General features: G+C 42.1%; 1 protein-coding gene across 1 annotated transcript; it reads left to right on the top strand.

Moving 5' to 3' along the window:
* Nucleotides 1–725: 725 nt before the first annotated feature.
* gabrr3a (gamma-aminobutyric acid type A receptor subunit rho3a) lies at nt 726–19,473 on the top strand (the record flags this gene model as incomplete). Its single annotated transcript, XM_080781071.1, has 9 exons — nt 726–877; nt 2,402–2,514; nt 7,403–7,470; nt 8,529–8,752; nt 9,717–9,799; nt 12,264–12,401; nt 15,054–15,206; nt 17,079–17,281; nt 19,162–19,473. The coding sequence occupies 9 exons, from the start codon at nt 726–728 to the stop codon at nt 19,471–19,473; spliced, it is 1,446 nt and encodes a 481-aa protein (XP_080637197.1).
* Nucleotides 19,474–23,321: the final 3,848 nt, after the last annotated feature.

Below are 23,321 nucleotides of genomic sequence, written 5' to 3'. Positions count from 1 at the left end.
CAGCTGTATCTCAATGTGACTCCATCACTGTCTTTCCCTGCCGCATCACGCTGTTCCCTCATTGTCACAGTGGAATTTGAGGGATAAACGCTACCACAATAACCACATACACTTCCAAAAAGTAGGCTATGGGCCATTTTATTTTTATCTGCACGGAAATACTATAATGAAAACAAACCGTACGTGGGCTGTGAGCCATCCTCCCCTCCAGCCCCACCCTCTGCAGCCTCCAGTTTGTAGGTTACTGAAAGATTTCACCAACCACAGATAAGAAGATTAGGGAGGAATTAACGGCATTCCTTTGTCATTATAGGAATAAAATTGATATTTGGCTCTAAAGCAAACAGGGAGGGGACAGCAGGGAGTAGATATGTTGTGTCACGGTGCACAAAGAATAAAGCAGACATAGGCAGCGAGGAAGTTATGATGACAAGCGAACATATCTAAGGGGATGGGCATGCCCGCGGTGTTGGACCTCACCAAGCACTGGGTGTCCAGATCATTATCCACCATGGTATAGCATACGACACTGGTGGGATAACACAGAGATAATGGCTATGTGTCACGACTGAGTGCCGCTGCGACATGGACATGCCGGTAGACGGCAGGGACAGCTGTGGACATTCCCTGGACAACCCGGAGGTTTGCCCCCTGGGTGAGACCCGCTGAGCCAGCGGGAGACCCTTCTTGGTAGCTCTTTTGGCTCCTCGGAAGCAGGTTTGACCATGAATGTGGCCCTCCTGGCCCTGAGACTGCTGTGCTGGGCATGGCTGTGGCCTGTGACCCAGCTCAACAGCAGCCACTTCCCAAACAAGAGGAAATACACAGACATGTACGACTTCTACGTTGGAGACAGCGGCAAGCACAAACGCGAAGGGTGAGTATTGATCTGCTATTTTCAGTGCAAACATTGCATGCAAGTATATCAAGCCCTTTATGGACAGCATGTTACTATACGTTTAATCTAGTGCTGCACAGATGACACTTTTTAGAGAAAATCTTTTGAATGACCCACCTGTAATTGCAGACATAAACATTGGACATTGCACATCGGTCTTGTGCATGCAACTCTGCATGTGTATTCATTTCAAATGTGCAACCCTTTCTCCCTCTATTTTCTTTACATCGCAATTACTGTTAGATTTGCACTACCCCCCCCCCCCCCCCCTTCCCTTCTGTTTAATAATGGTGGATGCTGCTTTCGGGCTGTCATTATGAGCCATGGTGGATCAAGGTGACGTCAGGTGACAGGATCATGTGGCATGAGAGGGACGTCATCAGGGGAGCAGCTTTTGGAACAGCTTATAGTGTAGACATGTACAGTGACACATCCGGCTCAGTGCTGGTCTATAAATGTAGCCCGGCCGGCCGTATACTGTGCTGTACATCCCACTCAAACATAATTTGTTAATGGTTGCCTTTGTACTCGTTTGATCTGCTTTGCGACAGTTGTGTCCTAAATTGACTCGCAGGGGAATTGTCAGCAATACCATTGTATAGGTTAGATGTCACGTCAGTGCACGAATGAGTCCTTTAGGGATTTCATTTGTTGCCAAACATGAAGATAGGCGATAGATTTAAATGAAATATTATGAAACATTGATCTACATTAGATGGTAAATGAGCTATGAGCGTAAAACCCTCAGAACTGAATTAACACTGGGGATTTCACTGGGTGATGTAGTGACGGTATGATAGCATCATACCGTCATCAATCATGCTTCCATCTGTGAGTCTGTTAAGCACAGATAGATTGTCAACGACTCACATCTCACCACACTGGAACAGATGTCCACACTACGTTGATTGTGCTTGTGTGTGTCTTAGTGTGTGGGTGTGTTTACGCCTGTGTTAATAATGTGTGCATGCATGCGTGTAGTAATATGCATGCATGTATGTACCTATATTCCGGACTGGCCCTACAGTATGTATACTTCATCGTACAACAAATAGTGACAATATTCAATCTACAAAATCACAATGTATATTGTGAGCTTGTAAAACAGTAGCCTACTTTTTTGTAGATCATTTAAAATGTTGAAATTATTTAAAAATGTGCCCAAAATAGAGATGCAGGCTTAATGTGGATAACATTGTTTTTGAATGAAATTGTGATAAAATCGAATAAATATCCAATAGCCTAAATACTGTACCAAAAAAGGAAATGCATGTCAGTCTGACCAGAAAACATAATATGGCCACTGGTAATACAAATTAAAGAACAGGGAATGATATCAAAAGCAAAGGTGTGTCCGCCCCCCACCCCCACCCACACCTTCAGCAAATGGAACCCTGCGTACAACCTCATCTGTGTCTGTTTACTGCCATGTGTGTCTCTCAGTACAAACTCATCTGTGTCTGTACTGTTGTGTGTCTATTTACTGCCATGTGTGTCTCTCAGTCAAGTGGACCTCCGGATGAAGAAGCAAGACAGCACCAAATCCCTGCTAATCAAATCGGAGCAGCTGTTGCGCATTGAGGACCATGACTTTGCTATGCGACCGGGTTTCGGAGGTAAGGCTGCTCTAACCACTTTAGTTTAAACCCTATACAGCCTATAGTTTGCTGATCATGGGGTCAACCAGGAGTCTATTACCTTTTCCCTCCTTTTATCCTTCTGCGCAAAGTCTCTGAGGCTCACACAGTGGTGGAAAGGAACTATACATTTAGTACTATGCTTAAGTAACATTTTGAGGTACTTTACTGGAGTATTTCCAATTTCAATATTTTTAAGTGGTGCAAACCACTTCCTTAAGTGAGTATGTGTGTGGTGTGGGTCCCTGCCTGGCTGGGTATGTGGCTGGGTATGTGTGAGCACGAAAACAGCGTTCACCTAGATCTACATATATGTGGCCGGCCAGAAACTCTACATCTGACCTCAAACCCTTAGATCTCCATATATGGTGCTGACCTGTTCTGACATTCAATATGTTGATCCTTCCCCAGAATCCACACCCATCCTTCCTCTTCAATGTCTCCCTTTTGATTGATACCCGTCCATTCAAACTCTAGACGGGCCCGCCCCAAAGTTATTAATGCAGCCAACATGCCCGGCAGCCGGCGAAAACTAGTCCGAGTCCTCAACAGGCCCGAACATTAAGGCCTGGCCCCATCTGGGCCCTCATCAATCCCTGTACACTCAAGACACTGCCCCCTTAGATCTTCATATATGGAGATGACCTGTTCTGACATTCCATATGTTGATCTGACCTCATCAAATCCTGTACACTCAATACACGCTCCATATATGGCCAGTACAGGATTCATTCCATACAGTATGTTGATCATACCCCATGCCAAAGCGCGAGCGCTCGGCCAGCAGTCTGCCGTCAACCAGGTGGATGCGTGCACGCAACCTCGACCCAAAGGCGAGGTCGTCTTACTGGTATTTATAAAGCACTTTACATTCTCACAAATCTGTGAGTGCTTACAGGGTTTAAAAGCATGGCAAGAAATACGAATAAAAAGAAGCATAAAAAACAGCATATGCAACAATCAATTTATATGGAACCCAGCTTTGATAAACTATAAGGGTCAAGTTAAAACTAGATAAGAGAAAAAGTTGTTTTCTGCCTGCATTAACCGCTTTGTCTGATCTGTGTAGATCCATGCTGGAGAGAGAATGCAGTGATATACGGTAGTTCAAAAAGTATAAAGAATGCATTCACTGATATGAATTAAAATTTAGGCTCTAAAAAACTCAGTTTTGAAAGTCCAAATTTGGTCATTCTATTTTAGTTGCACACAAACTGCAACCCTGATGACAACAGCAGAAAAGTAATACCGCAGATATTTATTTAATATCCGTTTCCCTTTTTCAGACAACGTGGATGGAAATCCAGATTACTGAATTAAAATCTGCTGCAGTCACTGTCTAACACTACAGACAATCTGGGTCAGTGCAGGTTTTTTGGGGGGGCCAGGATGAGACAAAATATGACACTGTAACCTACATTAATTAAGCCCAAGCAACCACATTCATAATATGCCAAGTTCTTAAAATAATAATCATAATAATAATCATAATATTATACTACTTATACAGTAGCAATGCAGGAGCCAAGGAATGCAATATGCAAAACGCAATATGCGCAATAAGCCATATTAAACATAATAGACTGAACTTGAGAGAAAGAACACCATGGATTGTGGCTATTACAATGCATGTTGCTTTATAATGGCAGATTATAAACTCTTGTTAAAAGTTTGCCAATTTCACAAACAAATTCTAATTACGCCATAGCTTTTTGTAACTATTCCTTGCCAGTTGGTTTGGCCGGGGGTGGAATCCAACTCTTGACCTTCTGTTTCCCAGAACAGTGTGGCACATAATGTAAGCAAAGTAGGCCAAACAAGGTATGGCTATAGCCGCAATTTGCAACACTAGATTGTTTTATAATGGGATGAATCTAGAGTTGCAATCCATTGACATCCCATTAATCCAAAATAGAAATTTCTGATCTGCTTGTATTAAACAACGTTAAACTCACCAACATTGCAGCTGTAGGGCAAGCTTGAATTATCCTCTTTCAATCTGCAAAGCGTTTATACATGTTATGAGCTACTTTCTGCGGAGAAATTCCGTGCTGCGATAATTTGAATAAGTGTTGGAGTTTGGAAGCGCTCGTTTTCATTAATTTGTCGCCTTCTGGGGCAACATGCCGGGGGGAATTTGCACCACTCAGTTCACACGGGTGTGATTTTTACAAACGATTGAAAGAGGATAATTCAAGTTTGCCCTACAGCTGCAATGTTGGTGAGTTTAACATTTAATACAATGGGCTGTCAATGGAGGGTATTGCAACTCTAGATTCAACTAAATATTTTAAAAAAATCTATTGTTGCAGATTGCGGCTATAGTTCCACTCATCCTGCAGTTGCTAAGGTACATTACCTCCATATCATGTTTCATGCCCCAGTTTAGGAGTAAACGAACTGGCCATCTTTTTCAAGACGTCTGTTATAACAATCAGAACCATAAAATTGTATGTCTGAGTTATATTAAAGAACTAAAAGAAATAACGGTCCTGTACCTATACGTCAGTAATTCTTTATAGCCTACTGTAACCAAACTGTATAGCAGACCAAAAGGGAAACCAAACTGTTGCTTTTGAAGTTAAGTTGCAATGAAATTCAATTAAACAATCAATAGATATATAAATAACAATGTTAATGTTCAAACTCCGATTCGCAAAACTCCCTACAATGCAAAGTTCCTTTAAACGTCTCCATTGAGCATAGATCCCCAAATTAATCCAAAAGTAATCAAACCAAAAAGTGAGATCTTCTATTTTCCAAAAATCAAGTAATCTATAATGTCATCAAATAAAAAGGAGTATATTCCTCACCCAACCTTCAAGTCAGGAGGCCACAGCAGGTTCCCCTTTGTCCTAAAGCTCAGAATGGATTCAGAACTAAACCCTTAGAAATGTTCCTTGACCAAACTTTTCTTCTTCAGATCTCAAAGTTTTTCGGCCCCACTACTTTGTGGTTTATCAATTTCTGATTCTGGTTTAGTATTGACCTTAAAAGAGTCTCTTTGACAAATCATCATCAAACACTCTTTTTGATACCTAAAATGTAACCCCAGACACCTCACTTCCTGTACTTTTATAGCTGTTGCTGGCACCTCACTTCCTGGAACTATTACTAACATGCTTTTTCCCCACAGCTCCCCCTATGAGCAAACCTTGTCAACAGAACATGTCTTTCTGTCCATGTGTCTGAAGTTAGTCTTGTAAACCAGAGAGTGCCAAATGTCTTGTACACATTTTCAGTAGTCTACATGAAGTCCCTTCACACATTTTGTCCCGGTTTAATTTTTGAGTGGTGCAACCACTCCAAGGAACAGCAATGTCCCTATGTCCCGATGTTTAGAGTACCGTTATGGGGTGCTGTTGCACCACTCGCTTCAGACTAGTCTGATTTCTTTTTACTTATGGAACTCAATGAGGCTTGAAATCTTGCCCACATTTGGAATCATACATAAACTGGTGTCATGAAGATGGCTGACACATTGAGCCATGGCTCAATGTGCATGCATTGTTAGATCTTTACATCAACAGTACTTTAACCACAGGTCGCATTTACTATGAAATTGTGCATTTCCTGTCAGTCAGTCAGTCAGTCAGTCAGTCAGTAAGTCACCCCCTCGTGACATCACGTGACATCATCAGGGATGGAGATCCATGATGTCATCAATATTGGCCAGCAACTCTACATCTGACCTCAAACCTCAAACCCTTAGATCTCCATATATGGAGCTGACCTGTTCTGACATTCCGTATGTTGATCCTGGAAGCTGCAGTAAAAACAGAAACTTACTCTGCAACATAACAATATACTGAATCTGGTTGTCCCGGAGTGAGAGTAGACATATGGAGATGAGAGTAGAGGAGGGATTACTGCCCTGGCTGATAAAGTGATGTCATGATCCCATGTCAATGGAAAAGAACACAACCATCACAACAGAACAGTAAGCGGATGCCAGCTTCCGAGCAGCCATGACCACAGGGTCACGGCTTCCACCACTGACACAAAGCCCTGTTTGCAATCCCCCCTAGAGACATTTACCTCGTCTTTGCTGTCCTTGTTGTTGAGTTTGTATTAAAGTGTCCTACACCATAAGATGCCCAGCCCGCACAGGCTTACAAGACACTCACAAAATTGTACACATAATGATACATATACACAAAATATATTGGGATTGACCAATATGTTCATAGGGATACATTGACTGAGACTGCCTTGGCCATAACCTGACTCCGCCAGATTGCGGCAGTATTGAGTTCACAAGTTCCCCCCCTACTACTTGATCTGGTCACTCTCAAGCAGAAATGATGAACCCGAAGCAGCGGGACAAAAACCTGATATCTCCATAATCATTTCGAGTTGTAGTCTTGTTAGGTTGTGTTTACATTTGTGCTGTGGCAGCGCTTCAATACGTCATTAGTCTCGCGTTGATCATCTACTTATTCTACTCCCTGTACTAGTGTACACCCATGGCAACGTGGCCACACACAGCTCACGGGTAAAGTTTGCTGATGACACGACAGTGACAGGCCTGATCACAGATGGCAATGAGACAGCCTACATGAGAGACACAATGGTTGCGTCACTGCCTCATATGGGAAATGTACTGTCCTCAAATGGAAAGCTCTGTAAACTGACTCGTACAGGCAACCAAATGCAACAGTATAGATGTGCTTCCCTCACATCTATGTCAGCAAAACTCACAGGCTTACCAAAGACCTTTAGCCATCCAAACCATGGAGTTGCCACGTGACTACCATTAAAATCCAGGAAAAAGAAAAATACACTTAATTTGTCTGTGCTCTCCTGTGTTTGTCTTTAGGCCTGACTCTGCACCAGTTTGACATGTGACATTTTACCTCCTGTATAGGGCAAGCAATTCCTGTGGGCATAGATGTCCAGGTGGAGAGTATCGACGGCATATCTGAAGTAAACATGGTGAGTGTCGCCGCTGGGCTCTTCTTGCAGTATGCCCTGCACATACAGTCTATGTTTAAGGCTCTTCTTGCAGTATGCCCTGCACATACAGTCTATGTTTAAGGCTCTTCTTGCAGTATGCCCTGCACATACAGTCTATGTTTAAGGCTCTTCTTGCAGTATGCCCTGCACATACAGTCTATGTTTAAGGCTCTTCTTGCAGTATGCCCTGCACATACAGTCTATGTTTAAGGCTCTTCTTGCAGTATGCCATACACATACAGTCTATGTTTAAGGCTCTTCTTGCAGTATGCCCTGCACATACAGTCTATGTTTAAGGCTCTTCTTGCAGTATGCCCTGCACATACAGTCTATGTTTAAGGCTCTTCTTGCAGTATGCCCTGCACATACAGTCTATGTTTAAGGCTCTTCTTGCAGTATGCCCTGCACATACAGTCTATGTTTAAGGCTCTTCTTGCAGTATGCCCTGCACATACAGTCTATGTTTAAGGCTCTTCTTGCAGTATGCCCTGCACATACAGTCTATGTTTAAGGCTCTTCTTACAGTATGCCCTGCACATACAGTCTATGTTTGTCAACACTTTAGTTTTAAAGATCTACTCTGGGTCTGAACAGTTTTCAATTTCAAGTACTAATGCTGTTGCATATAACGTGCTTATATAATACTTTACCAGAAGTTAAAGCATATAAAAAAAACAGGATGGGAAGGAGCCTTTGCTGTTTTCGAGGGGTGCAGGCTAGCCACATGACGTAATTTCAGAAATTACGTCATGTGTCATGCAGCCAAGTCTATGGACTTTTAATGTTTGGAGAAAGAATAATCAGCGCCCCCAAAGAACAGGACCCCAGCCAAGTCTATGAACTTTTGAAGCGGCTGCCACTCACTTCACACACTTCACACACTTCACGATTGTCTCCTATGCCCAGCTTTGTGTGTTTGTGTTACCAAACTTGAGATGATTTGAATGGCTGAGCACGGAATGTGATGTATGATGATGCATGACGATAAGCGTGCCCCTCACTTCACACGAGTGTGAGTTTTATTCTCTTCCGTTTAGGACTTCACGATGACTCTGTACCTGAGACATTACTGGCAGGATGACCGCCTGGCTTTCCCCTCCAGCAATAACAAGAGTCGCACATTCGATGCCCGGCTTGTAAAGAAGATTTGGGTTCCCGATGTGTTCTTCGTCCACTCCAAGCGTTCCTTCATTCATGACACCACCGTCGAGAACATCATGCTGAGGGTTTTTCCAGATGGCAATATACTCTACAGCGTCAGGTATGGCCCATTGTGTCTTCTATGGGACATTGTTTAAATGTCTGGTTTCTTATTATTTTTGAGGGGCGCTAGCCCCTCCTATGTCCAGCTTTGAGGGTGTGGGGTGTGTGTAAACACAAACATTGTCCTAACACAAACATTGAAGACGAAGGTGAGGACGAAAATTCTGATTGGCCAGAATGAGATGATGTCTATGATGATATGATGATAAAAGCGCCCCTCATTTTACACAGGTGTGATTCTTTTTAAGGTTTTCTGAACTCAACTGCACCCAAAAACCGAAACATTCAGTGGATTTTCTGTGGTCTGGGGTTTTCTGAATAATTAGGCTCAAACAAGTGCTCTGATTTGCCTGTGGACAGTGATGTAACGGTCCACAAATCCCGCCCCCTCTCCTTTTCCATTGCTTCTGAAGAAGCTTTAGAACCAGAGAGAAAACACCTGGCATGGCATACAGGAGTGGATTTTTCTGTTAAAACCTTTTAATACACTTTTGAAGGACCATGACAAAGACTTTAAATGATGTTAAAATGTTGTTAAACAATAATGTCATTATACCTTTAAGTAAAGCCAATCTGCTATTTAGTTTTGCTATTTTGGAAAAACATAGGCATACCCTAACCCAAAATATCAATGAGGTTGAAAAGTATACTCCGGAACCGCCTCTATAATTCCATTCCCCACCATTAGAGTACATATTCTGTACTGTGCGTAACTGTACTGTGGATAGTACAGTACATACCGGTAGGCTACTATAACTCACAGTATTTATACTGTAGTTACTTGAAGCTGGACAATGGCTGGCTATACTTTTAATGCCTTTTTGAGCGTTATCAAGTTTTGTAAATCATTGTGTAGCAGTAATAATAATGAGGGTATATTGCAAGGACAGATAACAATTACCAGTATAATTGGTTAAAAAAAATCTGTGGATTTTTTTATTTAATTTTGAGCTGTGTTGTAGGATCACTGTGACTGCGCTTTGCTCAATGGACTTCAGCAGTTTCCCTCTAGATTCGCAGAACTGCTCTTTGGAGCTGGAGAGTTGTGAGTATATCATGTTCTAGCTGCATCCTTATTCTGGGCATGTCATTAATAGGTCAACATTTGGTGAAAACATGATTCATGTCAGTATCATGATCAATATCATGTCAGTATCATGGTCATTGCAGTATCATGTCTGTATCATGGTCAGTATCATGCCATATCATGGTCATTGTGGGTATCATCATGTCTGTATCGTGGTCAGTATCATGTCTGTATAGTCAGGCCCGGATTGGACAGTCTGGCAATTCTGGGCTGGGCAGTCATGGGGCCGGGGCTGGGTCAAAACAAAAAGAAAAAGTAATAAAAAATACATACGGTAGTAGTGTCTTTGAGACACATTTGGGCCAGTGTAGACTGTAGACCACAAATGCCAGGGCCGATTTTCTGTGCCAGCCTGTGCCTGTGTATCAAATATTATAATAATAATATTGTCAAATAATATAGACCAGACAAACATTAACGGCCTGTTCCTGTAGCACTTACTTTTATCAGCACTCTATCGCCCACTTACCTTGTTGTTTGATCTCCTCTTTGAATAACCTGAATGCCTGAATCACCCACAGGGCTCCTGCTAATGCTAGTAGTCGGCCCGGATTTAACAGGTTTAGGAGACATTTTTGTCCAAAAATACTTCTGAGAACTAAAATCCTTTATTGAACCTTTAAGTATGAAAAGAAAATGGGTCACTCGCAAATAAAAGTGCTCATATGCACACAATCATATTATTGGATAATAATGTAGTTCATCACTTTAATGTTGCCGTTGGTAGGCTAAAGGTGGGACTGGTTTTAATTACTTTAGAGGATGCTGTGTAGCTTAATGATAATACATCATCATTTATCAGTTAATGTATATTTTCTTCTTTTGTATTAAAGTAACTAAAGCTGTTAAATAAGTAAAAAGTACAATATTTGCCCCTGAGATGTAGTAGAGTATAGAAGTAGCTAGTCCATGAGTAGCAAGTAAATCTATGACAATAGACTTGCGTTTAGTTCACGAAGCTGGTAATGCAAATTTGTCTGCTGGAGTGGTAAATAACATTATGGTAGCTGTTTCAGTAGTCTTAAATAAATACCTACATGCATATGACTACAAAGCTCTAAAGCCCATTCTCTTATAGAGAGTGCAGTGATGAGATAAAGATTTGTAGTTTGTAGCAAATGTCTGTGCTACATGCAAATATGATGTCACTATAGTCTATTATTGGAAAAAGTTTAGTTGAAGACACTTCTTTCTCACACCAAGAGCGAAACTTCTTTAGAAGTAAATATATAGGTCAATGCAGACATTTAGCAAATACAAAACAGACCAGATAAAGAATTGTCAGCAGATTCAAGGCAGGCTGTACATGGGACGAATTTGAAGTGGGACCTGCCACCTGTGCAATGTGTATTACTGTGCTAGAGAACAAATTGAATATTTTGTTATTGTTGGATACGATTTTGTCTACAATGCTGTAGACAATGTGGTCCATAGGAGAGATAACAGGCAAATGCTGATGAAAATAACAATTCTTCTTCTTGTAAATTAACCGATGCAGATGTTTACGGGTCAATTTGCTTTCATTTTACACTCTCAAAAGATAAAGATCTATAAGGGTCCATTTGATTACCAACTCTGCATCATTTAGCTGTGGAACACAGGACCACTGTGGTGGTCCCCGGACCATTGGTGTAGGAGAACACTGATAGAGCCTAGTCTTAGAAGAAACTCATGATTGTGTCATTCCTGTCCCCTGCTGTCCATTCATATACTGCCCTCTCCTCTCCTGAAGACGTCCTGTTCGTTCACATACTGCCCTCTTCTCTCCTCTCCTGAAGATGTCCTGTTCATTCATATACTGTCCTCTTCTCTCCTCTCCTGAAGATGTCCTGTTCATTCACATACTGTCCTCTTCTCTCCTCTCCTGAAGATGTCCTGTTCATTCACATACTGCCCTCTTCTCTCCTCTCCTGAAGATGTCCTGTTCATTCATATACTGTCCTCTTCTCTCCTCTCCTGAAGATGTCCTGTTCATTCACATACTGTCCTCTTCTCTCCTCTCCTGAAGATGTCCTGTTCGTTCACATACTGTCCTCTTCTCTCCTCTCCTGAAGATGTCCTGTTCGTTCACATACTGTCCTCTTCTCTCCTCTCCTGAAGATGTCCTGTTCGTTCACATACTGTCCTCTTCTCTCCTCTCCTGAAGATGTCCTGTTCATTCACATACTGCCCTCTTCTCTCCTCTCCTGAAGATGTCCTGTTCGTTCACATACTGTCCTCTTCTCTCCTCTCCTGAAGATGTCATGTTCATTCATATACTGTCCTCTTCTCTCCTCTCCTGAAGATGTCCTGTTCATTCACATACTGACCTCTTCTCTCCTCTCCTGAAGATGTCCTGTTCATTCACATACTGTCCTCTTCTCTCCTCTCCTGAAGATGTCCTGTTCATTCACATACTGTCCTCTTCTCTCCTCTCCTGAAGATGCGTACAATGAGAACGACCTCATTCTCTACTGGAAGAACGGCAACGATTCATTGAGGACAGACGAGATCGTGCTGTCTCAGTTTTTTGTTGAAGAATTCCACCCTTCTTATGGGCTCGCCTTCTACAGCAGCACTGGTATGTATGCACAGCAGTGTTTCTCAAACGTTTTTGTCTGAAGTCACCCCTGTAAAAACATTTTCATCCACGGCCCCCCTGAATTACATTGTTACTTTATAGCACCTTTTGTCATATTACCGACTTTGAGAAGCCTGATGTAAGTTACAGTATGGCTCTCTACGACAAAATGGGTCCCGTGAGCTGCTATAGTAACTACAGTTAGAATCATTTTCCTTCTGTGACAAACAATTGACATTGCCTACATCAATTAACTCTTTAGCAGTGTAGCAGAAACATATAACATAAATGGTTCCCTCTAAAATGACTACTATACAGGCCATGAGGTTTAGAGGAAATAAAAGACCAAGGCAAGGTTTTCTATGGTGACCTTGTTTTTCTACAACAATATTTCAACCACTACAGCACTTAAACACAGATAAACCCTTTCTGCACGCACTACAGTGGGGGGGACATGCGACAGGCCAACAGCACGCCCGCCCCCGCACGATCATGATTGGCAGAGGGCCCCTCTCTATCCTGATTGGACGAAGGCTGGGCCACCTAGCCAAAAACGAAACCCACGTTTTTTTGACCCCAGGGGTGAACTAGGGACAGGGAGGAACTCCTTATATGGTCAGCACACTCTATAGTAGGGAGGATTATCACAACAAAACAAAAAAATAAGTGATATTTGAAAAAAGTTAAATCACTGAATATACCTTTAATGTAAATCACGATAAAAAAGAAAGAAGAATATAATATTTCACAGAACACAATTAAGGTAAAGTTTTGCAGGAAACTGTCAATGCTCCTTCCTTGTTTACACATTATTCCGTATTAAAATAAAGAATCATTGCCTGGGCTGTGGCTCAGTGGTCCAGGCACCTTGGTCGGTAGTCCAAATCTGGCAGTGTGCCGCGGGTTCGACTCCCAATCCCGACGACCTTTACTGCATGTCACTCCCCCACCTCTCTCCCCCATTTCCTGTCAGCCTCTGTCTGTCCTTCTATAAAAAATATAAAATAAAGGTGAAAGCCGCACAAAGAAAACCATTAAAAATAAATATATTATTATTAATTGTAGGCTATACATCATGCCTCATACCATTAATGCCCATTCACTGGAACTCTTGACATATCCAGGCAGTACCATACCATTATTACTCCCTATGACCTACATACTCCATGTGAAGTACATGAAGATGTAGTTGCAGCAACAACTGTTCTTTACAAGATGCACACTCCCAGCTGTCCAGTGGATCTCAAAGCACTGCTATCACACGCTGGGCAAGACCTAAACTGCTGGAATTTGGCGGAAGTACCGCTCAAGGAAATTACGTTGAAATATGTTTACATTCTGCTTACATTCTGCGTTTGGTCGGAAAATATTGTATCCTGGGTAAATACATCTGACACTTCCGGCAATGCCTTAGGTATTTAGGTTGTGAACAGGCTTTTCTCTTTGCAGATGAGTATATGGCTAGTTGGGACCGAAGAGCTTTCTCATTCTGCTTTAACAATATAGAACAGCCTTCCCCTTGCGGTTGTTGGAGACGTTACATCTAGTAGTGTTCATGCCTTCTCTTCATTCAAGAAGAGGCTGAACAAACACCTCCTCAGTGTGTGACTGTAATCCCACAAAGCTCAAGGACTTTTAATAATCCAAACCACACCCCTGACTGAGTAGCTGCAGATCACAGATAGGCTCTTTGAATATTTTTTTCTCAAAGCCTGTATCCGACTCAAAGCTTAATAATAAATAAATAAAAAGATGGAGTTCACATCGAAACTCAGTCACCCTTGTTACTAGCCTACACTAGCACATGTATTAAGGCATTGAGATCTTGAGGCCGATTCTAACAGTAGCCTAGCTAGTTCTCAAACTCTTTTGTGCCTCAGTGCTTCAGTGCCAAGGACCCCCAAAATAATATTTGGCCACAGACCCCCATCTCAAAATGTTTTGTGCCGGGGAACCCCCAGAAGAGATTTTTTATTTTACCATTAAAAAGACATTGAGACTGCGTCTCTTTTACAAGTGGGAACTGGCCAAGAGGCAGAAATTAAATGACACTTCAATACTACATTGTATATTATATTTATTGTATATGTCACATTATAGAACAGCAAATAAAACATCCATGATACACCTCAAAGTACCTAAATAAATACAACAAATCACCAAAGTGCTAATCTTTTAGTGGCAGGGCAAATACAATGTACAAAATATAAACAGAAATAATAAATATATAGGCACGAACAAAGGCTAGTACATATCCAAACATGTGCAGGTGTTGGACTGTACATCTAAGATGATCCTTTTGAAACTTCTCAAAGGAACTTTTAAAGCCAATTTTAGTCTGTACTGTACATCGTTCCACGACTTTTTCAAAAAAGCTCGCAGATTGTCTGCTATTTTTGAGAAGCATGGTTCTAAGTCTTAAGAGTTTTTTTGAAAAAGAATATTTATTATTTATAGCTAAATGCGTCATTTTATTAGGGATTAATAAAAATGGCTTAAATGTCCAAGCTGCTCCAGTGTCTCGCACTGAATTAGTTTTCTCCACTCACTTTTACATTATATATCCCTCCATCCATAACACATGTGTTCATATGTCTGTGACGTGTGTGTGTATGTGCATGCATACATGCTGTATTTTCATCTCTCTTACAGGATGGTATAATCGCCTCTACATAAACTTCATTCTCAGGCGGCATATCTTCTTCTTCATGCTGCAGACCTATTTTCCTACCATGCTGATGGTGATGCTGTCGTGGGTGTCCTTCTGGATTGACAGGAGGGCCGTGCCTGCCCGCGTCTCTTTGGGTACAGTGATCCATGTTAGTTAGTTTGTGACATAGCAAAAATGATTATAATAATCACACCTGGGTAAAGTGAGCGGTGCAACTATACTATTATGTATTGTTGCTACCGAAGGTCGCATTTACTTATGAAAACGTGCAATTCTCGTCAGTCAGTCAGTGTATAACTCAAAATCCCCATACATGGGAAAGCCCCCATATATGGTGCTCAGGTCTCGTGACATCACTATGACGTCAAGAGTAAATGCGATCTGCTGTCACAATTAAGCCAATATGGAAGCCCATATGGAATGACAGAACAGGTTCTGACATTCCATATGTTGATCCTTCCCCATCAAACCCTGTACACTCAAGAGAATGTTCCCGCTACCACCCTTAGATCTCCATATATCGAGCTGACCTGTTGACATTCCATATGTTGATATGACCTCAACATACCCTGTACACTCAAGACATGCTCCTTATATGGCCAGTACAGAATTCATTCCATGTTTATCTGACCCCCCATGCCAAAGCGCCAGCGCTCGCCCAGCAGTCTGCCGTCAATGAGGCGGACGCGTGCAAGCCCTAACCACACCAAAGGGTCACCATGCAACTCCTTGGGTCCAAACGGTTGCAAGGAGTTAATGCTAAAACCGTCTTGACCCTTTAGTGTGGTTTGGGCCATTGAATTCCATGCGTTGAATCACTAGGGTCAACATGCAACAAGACATATCACACCGCAGGGAGTGTACTGTGCTCTATACTGTATTGTAGTGTACTGTGCTCTGTACTGTACTTTGATTATTTTTGGAAAAGATCATGACAGTTACCGTGTGGGGGTCCCCATAACATCCAGACCCCCAGGAACACGCCCAGGGTGCCGGCCCTGTTCTGGCGAGCCTTCCCACGTCCGAAACGGTCGAGAAATGGCCGTGTTGCAGCTTTCCATGCTCGGACAGACACACGGAAGTACATACAGTACATACATACGGTCCGGACACACATGCATAATGGAGTGGAGGCACTGCTAAAAAGAAAGAGACTGATCTACAAGCTCACAATGCGATGTGAGCTTACTATTTTGAAAAACATATTTGAATAGTTCAAATAGCCGGTCTTGAATGGTTTTCAAGGGAGTAAAAAAAAGGCGAGGAAGTTTTGGCATAAGGGGTTAAGCATAAATAGGGCCATTGTGTAGAGGGAAAAAAGGAGCAGGGCAAATATAGTAGCCTGGAATCCAGAGTACTGATTGCTACCTTGCAGTTTTTCTTCTCACTTCGCGAAGTGAGAAAAAGACGAACGTGGCAAATCAGTCTGGATTCCAGGCTACAAATATAGACCCATGGGGTGGACCCCGGTCACCAAAGTACTGTAGGGTTTAAGTGGTTATGGTTCACTTTTAAGCCCAGTAGGCTACAGTACATGCTATTGCTGACGTACAAACCTTTCTTCGGAAACAGAGGTGATAATACAGTTTTTTTAGTTATAGTCTTTCGAGTAACATTTAATTATGTTTTTGTCATGTTTTTGTCACCTGAAATGTTTTCCTATTAGTCTAGTTTTGGTCGAAGAGTTTAGTCGACTAAATCAGTTTATTTTGTTAACACAAATGTATTCTGGTGGGCCTTGATTGAAATAGTAGATTTTACACATGATTGCATGCCTGAAAATAGCGCTGCCGCATTGTGAGTCCCTCACTAACGTTTTAATATTTCAAAATTGTACGTATATTTAGTGTCAGTATAGCTTAGTATTTTGTTTTCGTCAGTGAAAAAAGGTGGTCGACGGATATTTTTCGCCATATTTGTTACTCGACAAAATCAACACTGTCCACCATCATCACTTTGCAGGCATTACCACAGTTCTGACCATGTCCACCATCATCACTTTGCAGGCATTACCACAGTTCTGACCATGTCCACCATCATCACGGGCGTCTCAGCCTCCATGCCTCAGGTGTCTTACATCAAGGCCGTGGACATCTACCTGTGGGCCAGCTTCCTCTTCGTCTTCCTGTCCGTCATCGAATACGCTGCTGTCAACTACTTCACCACTGTGGAGGAGATGAAGAGGCTCAGGAGTGCACTCAGTGGAAGGGTGATTGTGTTGCATGTATTTATGTGATTATTAATGAAAGAATTGTATGGTTGTAAGAAGGGTATTTGCTGGTTGTATATCACCCTTACACCAGTGTGCCTATTAGAGCACCAGGCTTGTGGTTTCACATGGTATATATTTATTGAGGATGACATGGAGTGATGGTATAGAAACGGTAACAGTCAGTAGTGCAAACTAAAGGTACAAACTTGGGCATAAACAAACAATACGCAAAAAGGACAACAGATAGAAAGGAGCAAACTTACATGTACATAATGCATCAACTTGTGGCATAACTGTCAGGGTTCCCACAGTACTTCTCTGATAGAGGGCAAAATGTTTGTGAGGTTACCACCTGGGCCTATATAGGCCTGCCGCATGTGTGCCTAACTAGTAATTAGTATAGGGCCCCACCCACCACTAGAGGAGGAATGAGGTGATCAGCTCCCACTCCACCCCACTCTCAGCTAGAGAGTGAGGGGATTTCGTACAATTAATGTTATTATTACTTTAATTAGTAGTAGTAGTATTTATTTATTATTAATTTCCTTTTCTTTATGTTTCCTTTCTTAATTAGACAGGCCAGTGTAGAGAAACAGGAATGCCATGCAGTACAGCAGTGGTTCTCAAACCTTTATTGCCTTCGGAAGTTCAGTACCCCTTTTCCTAATTTACCCCAAGTACCCCATTTACCCGACTACATGTTGCTTAGAAAAATAGAAAATCATATCTAGCATATTGTTGTTGCTGTCGGGCAGAAACCTTAATTATAACTCTGTATTTTACTACTCTGCCATACACTATTACTACAGTGTCATACAAAAGTAGCAACAATAGCAGATCATCAAGCTTGTACATCTACTTTTTTTTCCTTTTCTTTTTTTAAGCTTTTCTTTACTTACTGAATTTGAATCCTGAAAAGTAGCCGTTTTGGACATATGAGGTATCCACCCGATGCTATGAATGAATGATAATCCACCTTTGGAAGAATATATTGAAGAATATAAATAAGAAAGGGAGTGAAAGACTTGAAATGAGTCCATCCTCAGCACATTTGTCGTCTCCACCAGGCCGAAGGAGGAAGGAGTGCAAAACATACTCTCTGTATGTTTTGCACTCCATCCGTCCGTCCGTGTGTCCGTCCGTCCGTCCGTCCGTCCGTCAGCTAATTTCTGGCACCGTTGGCTTGATCGCAGCCATACTCTGCACACACACTCCCTGAATGCCAAAGCTGAACCTCTGCCCCAAAGTTTTCACATTGGGCTGTTATAGCGCCACCAGGAGACCGCTTTGTGCAAAACAAATGTTTTGACAGTACACCTACAGATTTTGTCCAAACATCACTCCTGAAACTGACAGAATGTGTCCAAAGGTTTTAAAATGCTGTCAGTGGCATGCATATACAAAATATCTCCATAATCAAATATTGGCATGATTCGTATACCCCCTTAACAATCCCCACTGAAATACACTGCCACAGCCATATTGTTAATTTGCGTAGTTCCTTGGGGTTTTCATATGCAAATCACCATGACAGTATTTCATTGTTTTAGTTGGAACGTACTGTACTGTACAATATATGAGCTGTCTCTCTCTCGCACGCAGGCACGCACACACACACAGCCTCATACAGACAGACATTCCCTTACTTATAGTTTAGATTATTAAAGATGTCTCTTTTATTGCTTTCTCATTCTATCTGAGAGTCTGAGGTTGGCAGGTATGCCTCAAAGACACAAAGCAAGTTGTCAGAAATGCTGACATATTATAATGAGCATAAATGAGGACCAATTACATGAAGATAAAGTTGAAAATGGGTGATGTGTTCCTTTAACACAGCACAACATTTTAACAACATCTCCTCTCTCTTGTCATTCCAGATCCCTACCTCCTTCAATGCGACCCAGGCTATGGCATACGATGGCTGTTACCATGACCCTGACATTGACCTAGCGTCCTTTCCAGAAGTTGCCAGCATCCCCAATACAGAAAGGACCGCTCAGTCCCAGAACTCTGGCGTTGTCTCCGGGGAATCTGAGGGAACACGGCTGCATCGCAAACGCCCCTTGAAAGGAAACCTCCAGTTCATAATGAGCAACAGCTATATGATAGACTCTTATTCGCGGATCATATTTCCCATGTCTTACCTCCTTTTCAACATCATATACTGGATTGTGTACATGCATGCATAGATAGCATAGCAGACAGTTTCCTGTTCACTTACAGCATTACTTTATTCTCTAAACGTGTTACAGCTACATTCTGGGACTTATTTTAACCACATTAACCCTATTTTGGGCAAATTATTCAAATTGAAAACACGTCGCGATGCAACACATTGTGAACTTGTAAATTGGCTACTCCCTGTTCGTCTTGTGACGAAGTATTATAGTGCTTAATGAATGAAACGTTATTGTAATCTATCTGTATAGTAGAGTATTTTAATACAATATATAGTACATCTACAGTGCTTGGGGATGGTCTACTCTTCTATTGAGAAATGTAGAACCTGGTGTTGGGTTTGACACCTACAGTTTGACAATGTAAATAAAGGTATTTGAAGCAGACTGTACTGTCTGTAGGGTACCATCTTTGCAATTACCTCGGTGAAGAGAGAGAGTAATAAGTGTAGGCTACATACAACTTATGGGTTGTATCTTTAGGGCCTATCTTGTATGACGATTTACCCCTCATGCCTAAACTTCTTAGGCCTTTTTTACTATTTTGAAAAACATTTAATATTAAAATAGCATAACATCACATCTTGGTGATCTCTTGCAGTGTGTGATCCCTAGTCAGCGATCAATCGTTTAGTGCGGAAGCCACAAATAAAAAAAGACTCCCAGACAACTTAAAAAGTGATACAATGTGTAGGGGCTATAAGGAATAGTTACATGGTGGTATACAGAGTTACAGATACAATTGTATTTCCAATATTGGTTGTTTGAGCAAACTGTACAGGAATAATTACAGCCAACACTTCCCCTCTTATTCCCGGATATTATTTCCCATGGCTACAAGCTTGTAGATCTTCTATTTTCAAACAGCCAATGTGTATACACAAAGGTTTAAGTGTAGTAGTGTAGTGATAGTCACTTCTTTTGGGCTTGTTTTCATGGTTGCTTCTTTCTCTCTCAAAATCTGGCAACGCTGCTTCTGGAGCCTTGAGCCCCGGGCATAGAGACACCAGCTATAACACTTGCCCAGTTCACATAGTCACATCTTCCTACTGGGCAGTACGTTCCCGGGGTGTTAAGGAAGTAAGTAACATTACACAACTATTTATGGCAACATGGCAAATCATAATTATGTAGTGAAGATTTTAATATCCTTTCAAGTGAATTAGTCAGATATCCTGGTTACCATCACAATAAGCTCCAGAAATAACGCTTGTCTTACTTTAGTCTGCTGCCCTATAAGAGAACATAACACACAGTAAACACCAGTATTTAAAAGGGAGAGATTTTGGTTATCTAATTTTGTAATCAAACCATTAAGTTTGTGTGTTCCAGTGAGCCACCAACCACACAAAAACAGTTGGGCTTATTTTACAGCTAGATCAGATACAGAATATTTTATAATTGGATGGCCGTACAACCTGTTGAAAAATATAAACATACACTGTAAAAGTAAAAATAAATATGGCTGTTATGAAAACATATCGATAGACAGATCGGAGATGGTGTGTTCCAGGAACAAAAAAAAAATCTCCTCTGAATCAGAGGGGAAAAGCAAAGTACAGAGGCAACTCAGGTCTGATTATACTTAGAGGGTTTAAGTACTTTTTAACCTGCAATGCTGAGCAGGACATTGGTTGTTGGCATGCATTTTATGAGAAGCCGCGAAACCATAGGGACAGTTGGATTGAAAAGCAATCTGACCCAATCAGCAGCATGCCATGTAGGCCATACGGCTCGGTGGCATATGACCTGGCATCTCCTGGCAAGAAGCCATACGCAATGCGCATGTTTGTTTACAGTCATACCAGCACTCTCACCCAGTCCTTTGTGCTTTCATGGAAACACCGGTTTTGAATTACGCCTGTCACTGAAAGCTCCGAGGCACACCTTAGGGCCTGCGTTGAACACCAGACCAAACATCACCTCTAATCTACTGCAGGTGACATAACCCTCGGGGAATGGATATCTAAAGTGTGTGTGAGAGAGAGAGAGAGAGAGAGAGAGAGAGAGAGAGAGAGAGAGAGAGAGAGAGAGAGAGAGAGAGAGAGAGAGAGAGTGTGTGTGTGTGTGTGTGTGTGTGTGTGTGTGAGTATTCTGAGTATCAATTATCTGTTTATTTATATATTGTGGCAACCCAGGGGAGAATAGGCAAGATTCACAATAGGCTCAGAGTCAGAGTCAACATGTAACTTAAATTGTCTTTTATTAACTAGTTAGGGAAAGGGGAAAACGTCAACTTAGGGTTCTTCTAGCCCCTCTCGGAACCCCGTGGGTCAGCCCAATCGATTCGTGCCGAACCGGGCTACCCGTGGGGTCCCTGTGCGTAACTGTTTTCGTATGTAATTGTTAGAACGCGGACATAAATATCGTCGGATACGTCGTGTCTGCGCTGTTTGAGGGCTTTTGTTCGTTTGAGGGCTTCTGAATGTGTGAACTATAAGTGACCGATTTGGTCGCTTTGATTCTTCTTGTTTATTTACCGTTTATTGTACCGCCTCCCGATGTGCGGTTGGCTTGTGCATGGCTACGTTCCTGCCTCTGATCTGCTCTGTCATAGCTATAGCCACTAGCTAGGTACAATGAGGTGTCAATAAATAAGGAAGGAAGAGAAGAATCAAAGCGACCAAATCGGTCAAACAAACATTTAAAATAGATTAAAATTATTAAAAATACTTAACGGCTTCCGCGCCACAGGAGATATTCGCAGCAGTATGTATAGGTACTTATAGTTGACACATTCAGAATAACTCAAACGAACAAAAGCCGTCAAAGAGCGCAGAAGGACGTATCCGAAGGTATTTATGATTATTTATGTGTGCGTACCCGGTGGCAGGGTGGAGGTGGAATAGGACCCCATGATCTGGGTCTCAAAAATGTCAGAAACTTCAGTACCATTGGGTTCTGACTTGTAGGGCTAGGGTTCCTCCTGTATGGGGCTTGGGCTTCTATGCACAGTCCTGTGGGCAGAGCAGAGAGAGAGCTAGTGACTAATGTATTCAGGTGGGGGAGAGAGCTGTATGCTCTCCCTTGTGGAGTTCAGTCGGACTAGGAGGGAGGGAGAGAGAACGAGACCAGGTGAGCCACAATACACGCACAGCACATCCAAGTGGGTCCAAAAGTTTGAGTCAAATCTTGTACTCACTTGTGAGATATCCCCCATACCAGCCTCCTCATGAACAGAGTGATTCCTGCTTCCTCACTCCTCCATTTGTCCAAACTGACTCCCCAGGCAGCTTGGGCGTCGGCTATTTAAAAGCTTCTGTTGATTGCCTTACTGGCTGCAGGTGCGTCCATGTCCAGGCTCCCATTGGCTGCAATACCTGCAGGGTAATATACCGTACTCCGTCTATCACCTCCCCCAGCCTCCTTCTGGGGGGAATAGGCCTGGCTGTTTCCCCTGGTTTGCCATTATATATATATATATATATATATATATATATATATATATATATATAGAGAGAGAGAGAGAGAGAGAGAGAGAGAGAGAGAGAATGTGTGTGTGTGTGTGTGTGTGTGTGTGTGTGTGTGTGTGTGTGTGTGTGTGTGTGTGTGTGTGTGTGTGTGTGTGTGTGTGTGTGTGTGTGTGTGTGTGTTGTATGAGTATGAAATATCTGATATATCACAGAGAAGGAATGGTTGTCATTTGTATAGAGAACAGAAGAGAACAAAAATGTTTGTGCAAGATGTGTTTGAAGTCTACAGGAGTCAAAAGAGGTATGAAGCTATTGTCTCTCTGGCCCTACCTGGCTGAGATTGAGCCTATGACATTGCAAGGGCGTGCCGTGCGTGTGTGTGTGTCAGAGAATGATGCTGGGAAAGTGGCAGTGCTCACTGCTCACACACAGTCAAGTGATCAGACT

The sequence above is a fragment of the Protomyctophum bolini genome, assembly GCF_963924005.1.
Source record: "Protomyctophum bolini genome assembly, chromosome: 13".
In the NCBI taxonomy this organism is placed as follows: Eukaryota; Metazoa; Chordata; class Actinopteri; order Myctophiformes; family Myctophidae; genus Protomyctophum; species Protomyctophum bolini.
The sequence above is the reverse complement of the archived record's forward strand: the minus strand, read 5'-3'. Positions and strand labels throughout refer to the sequence as shown.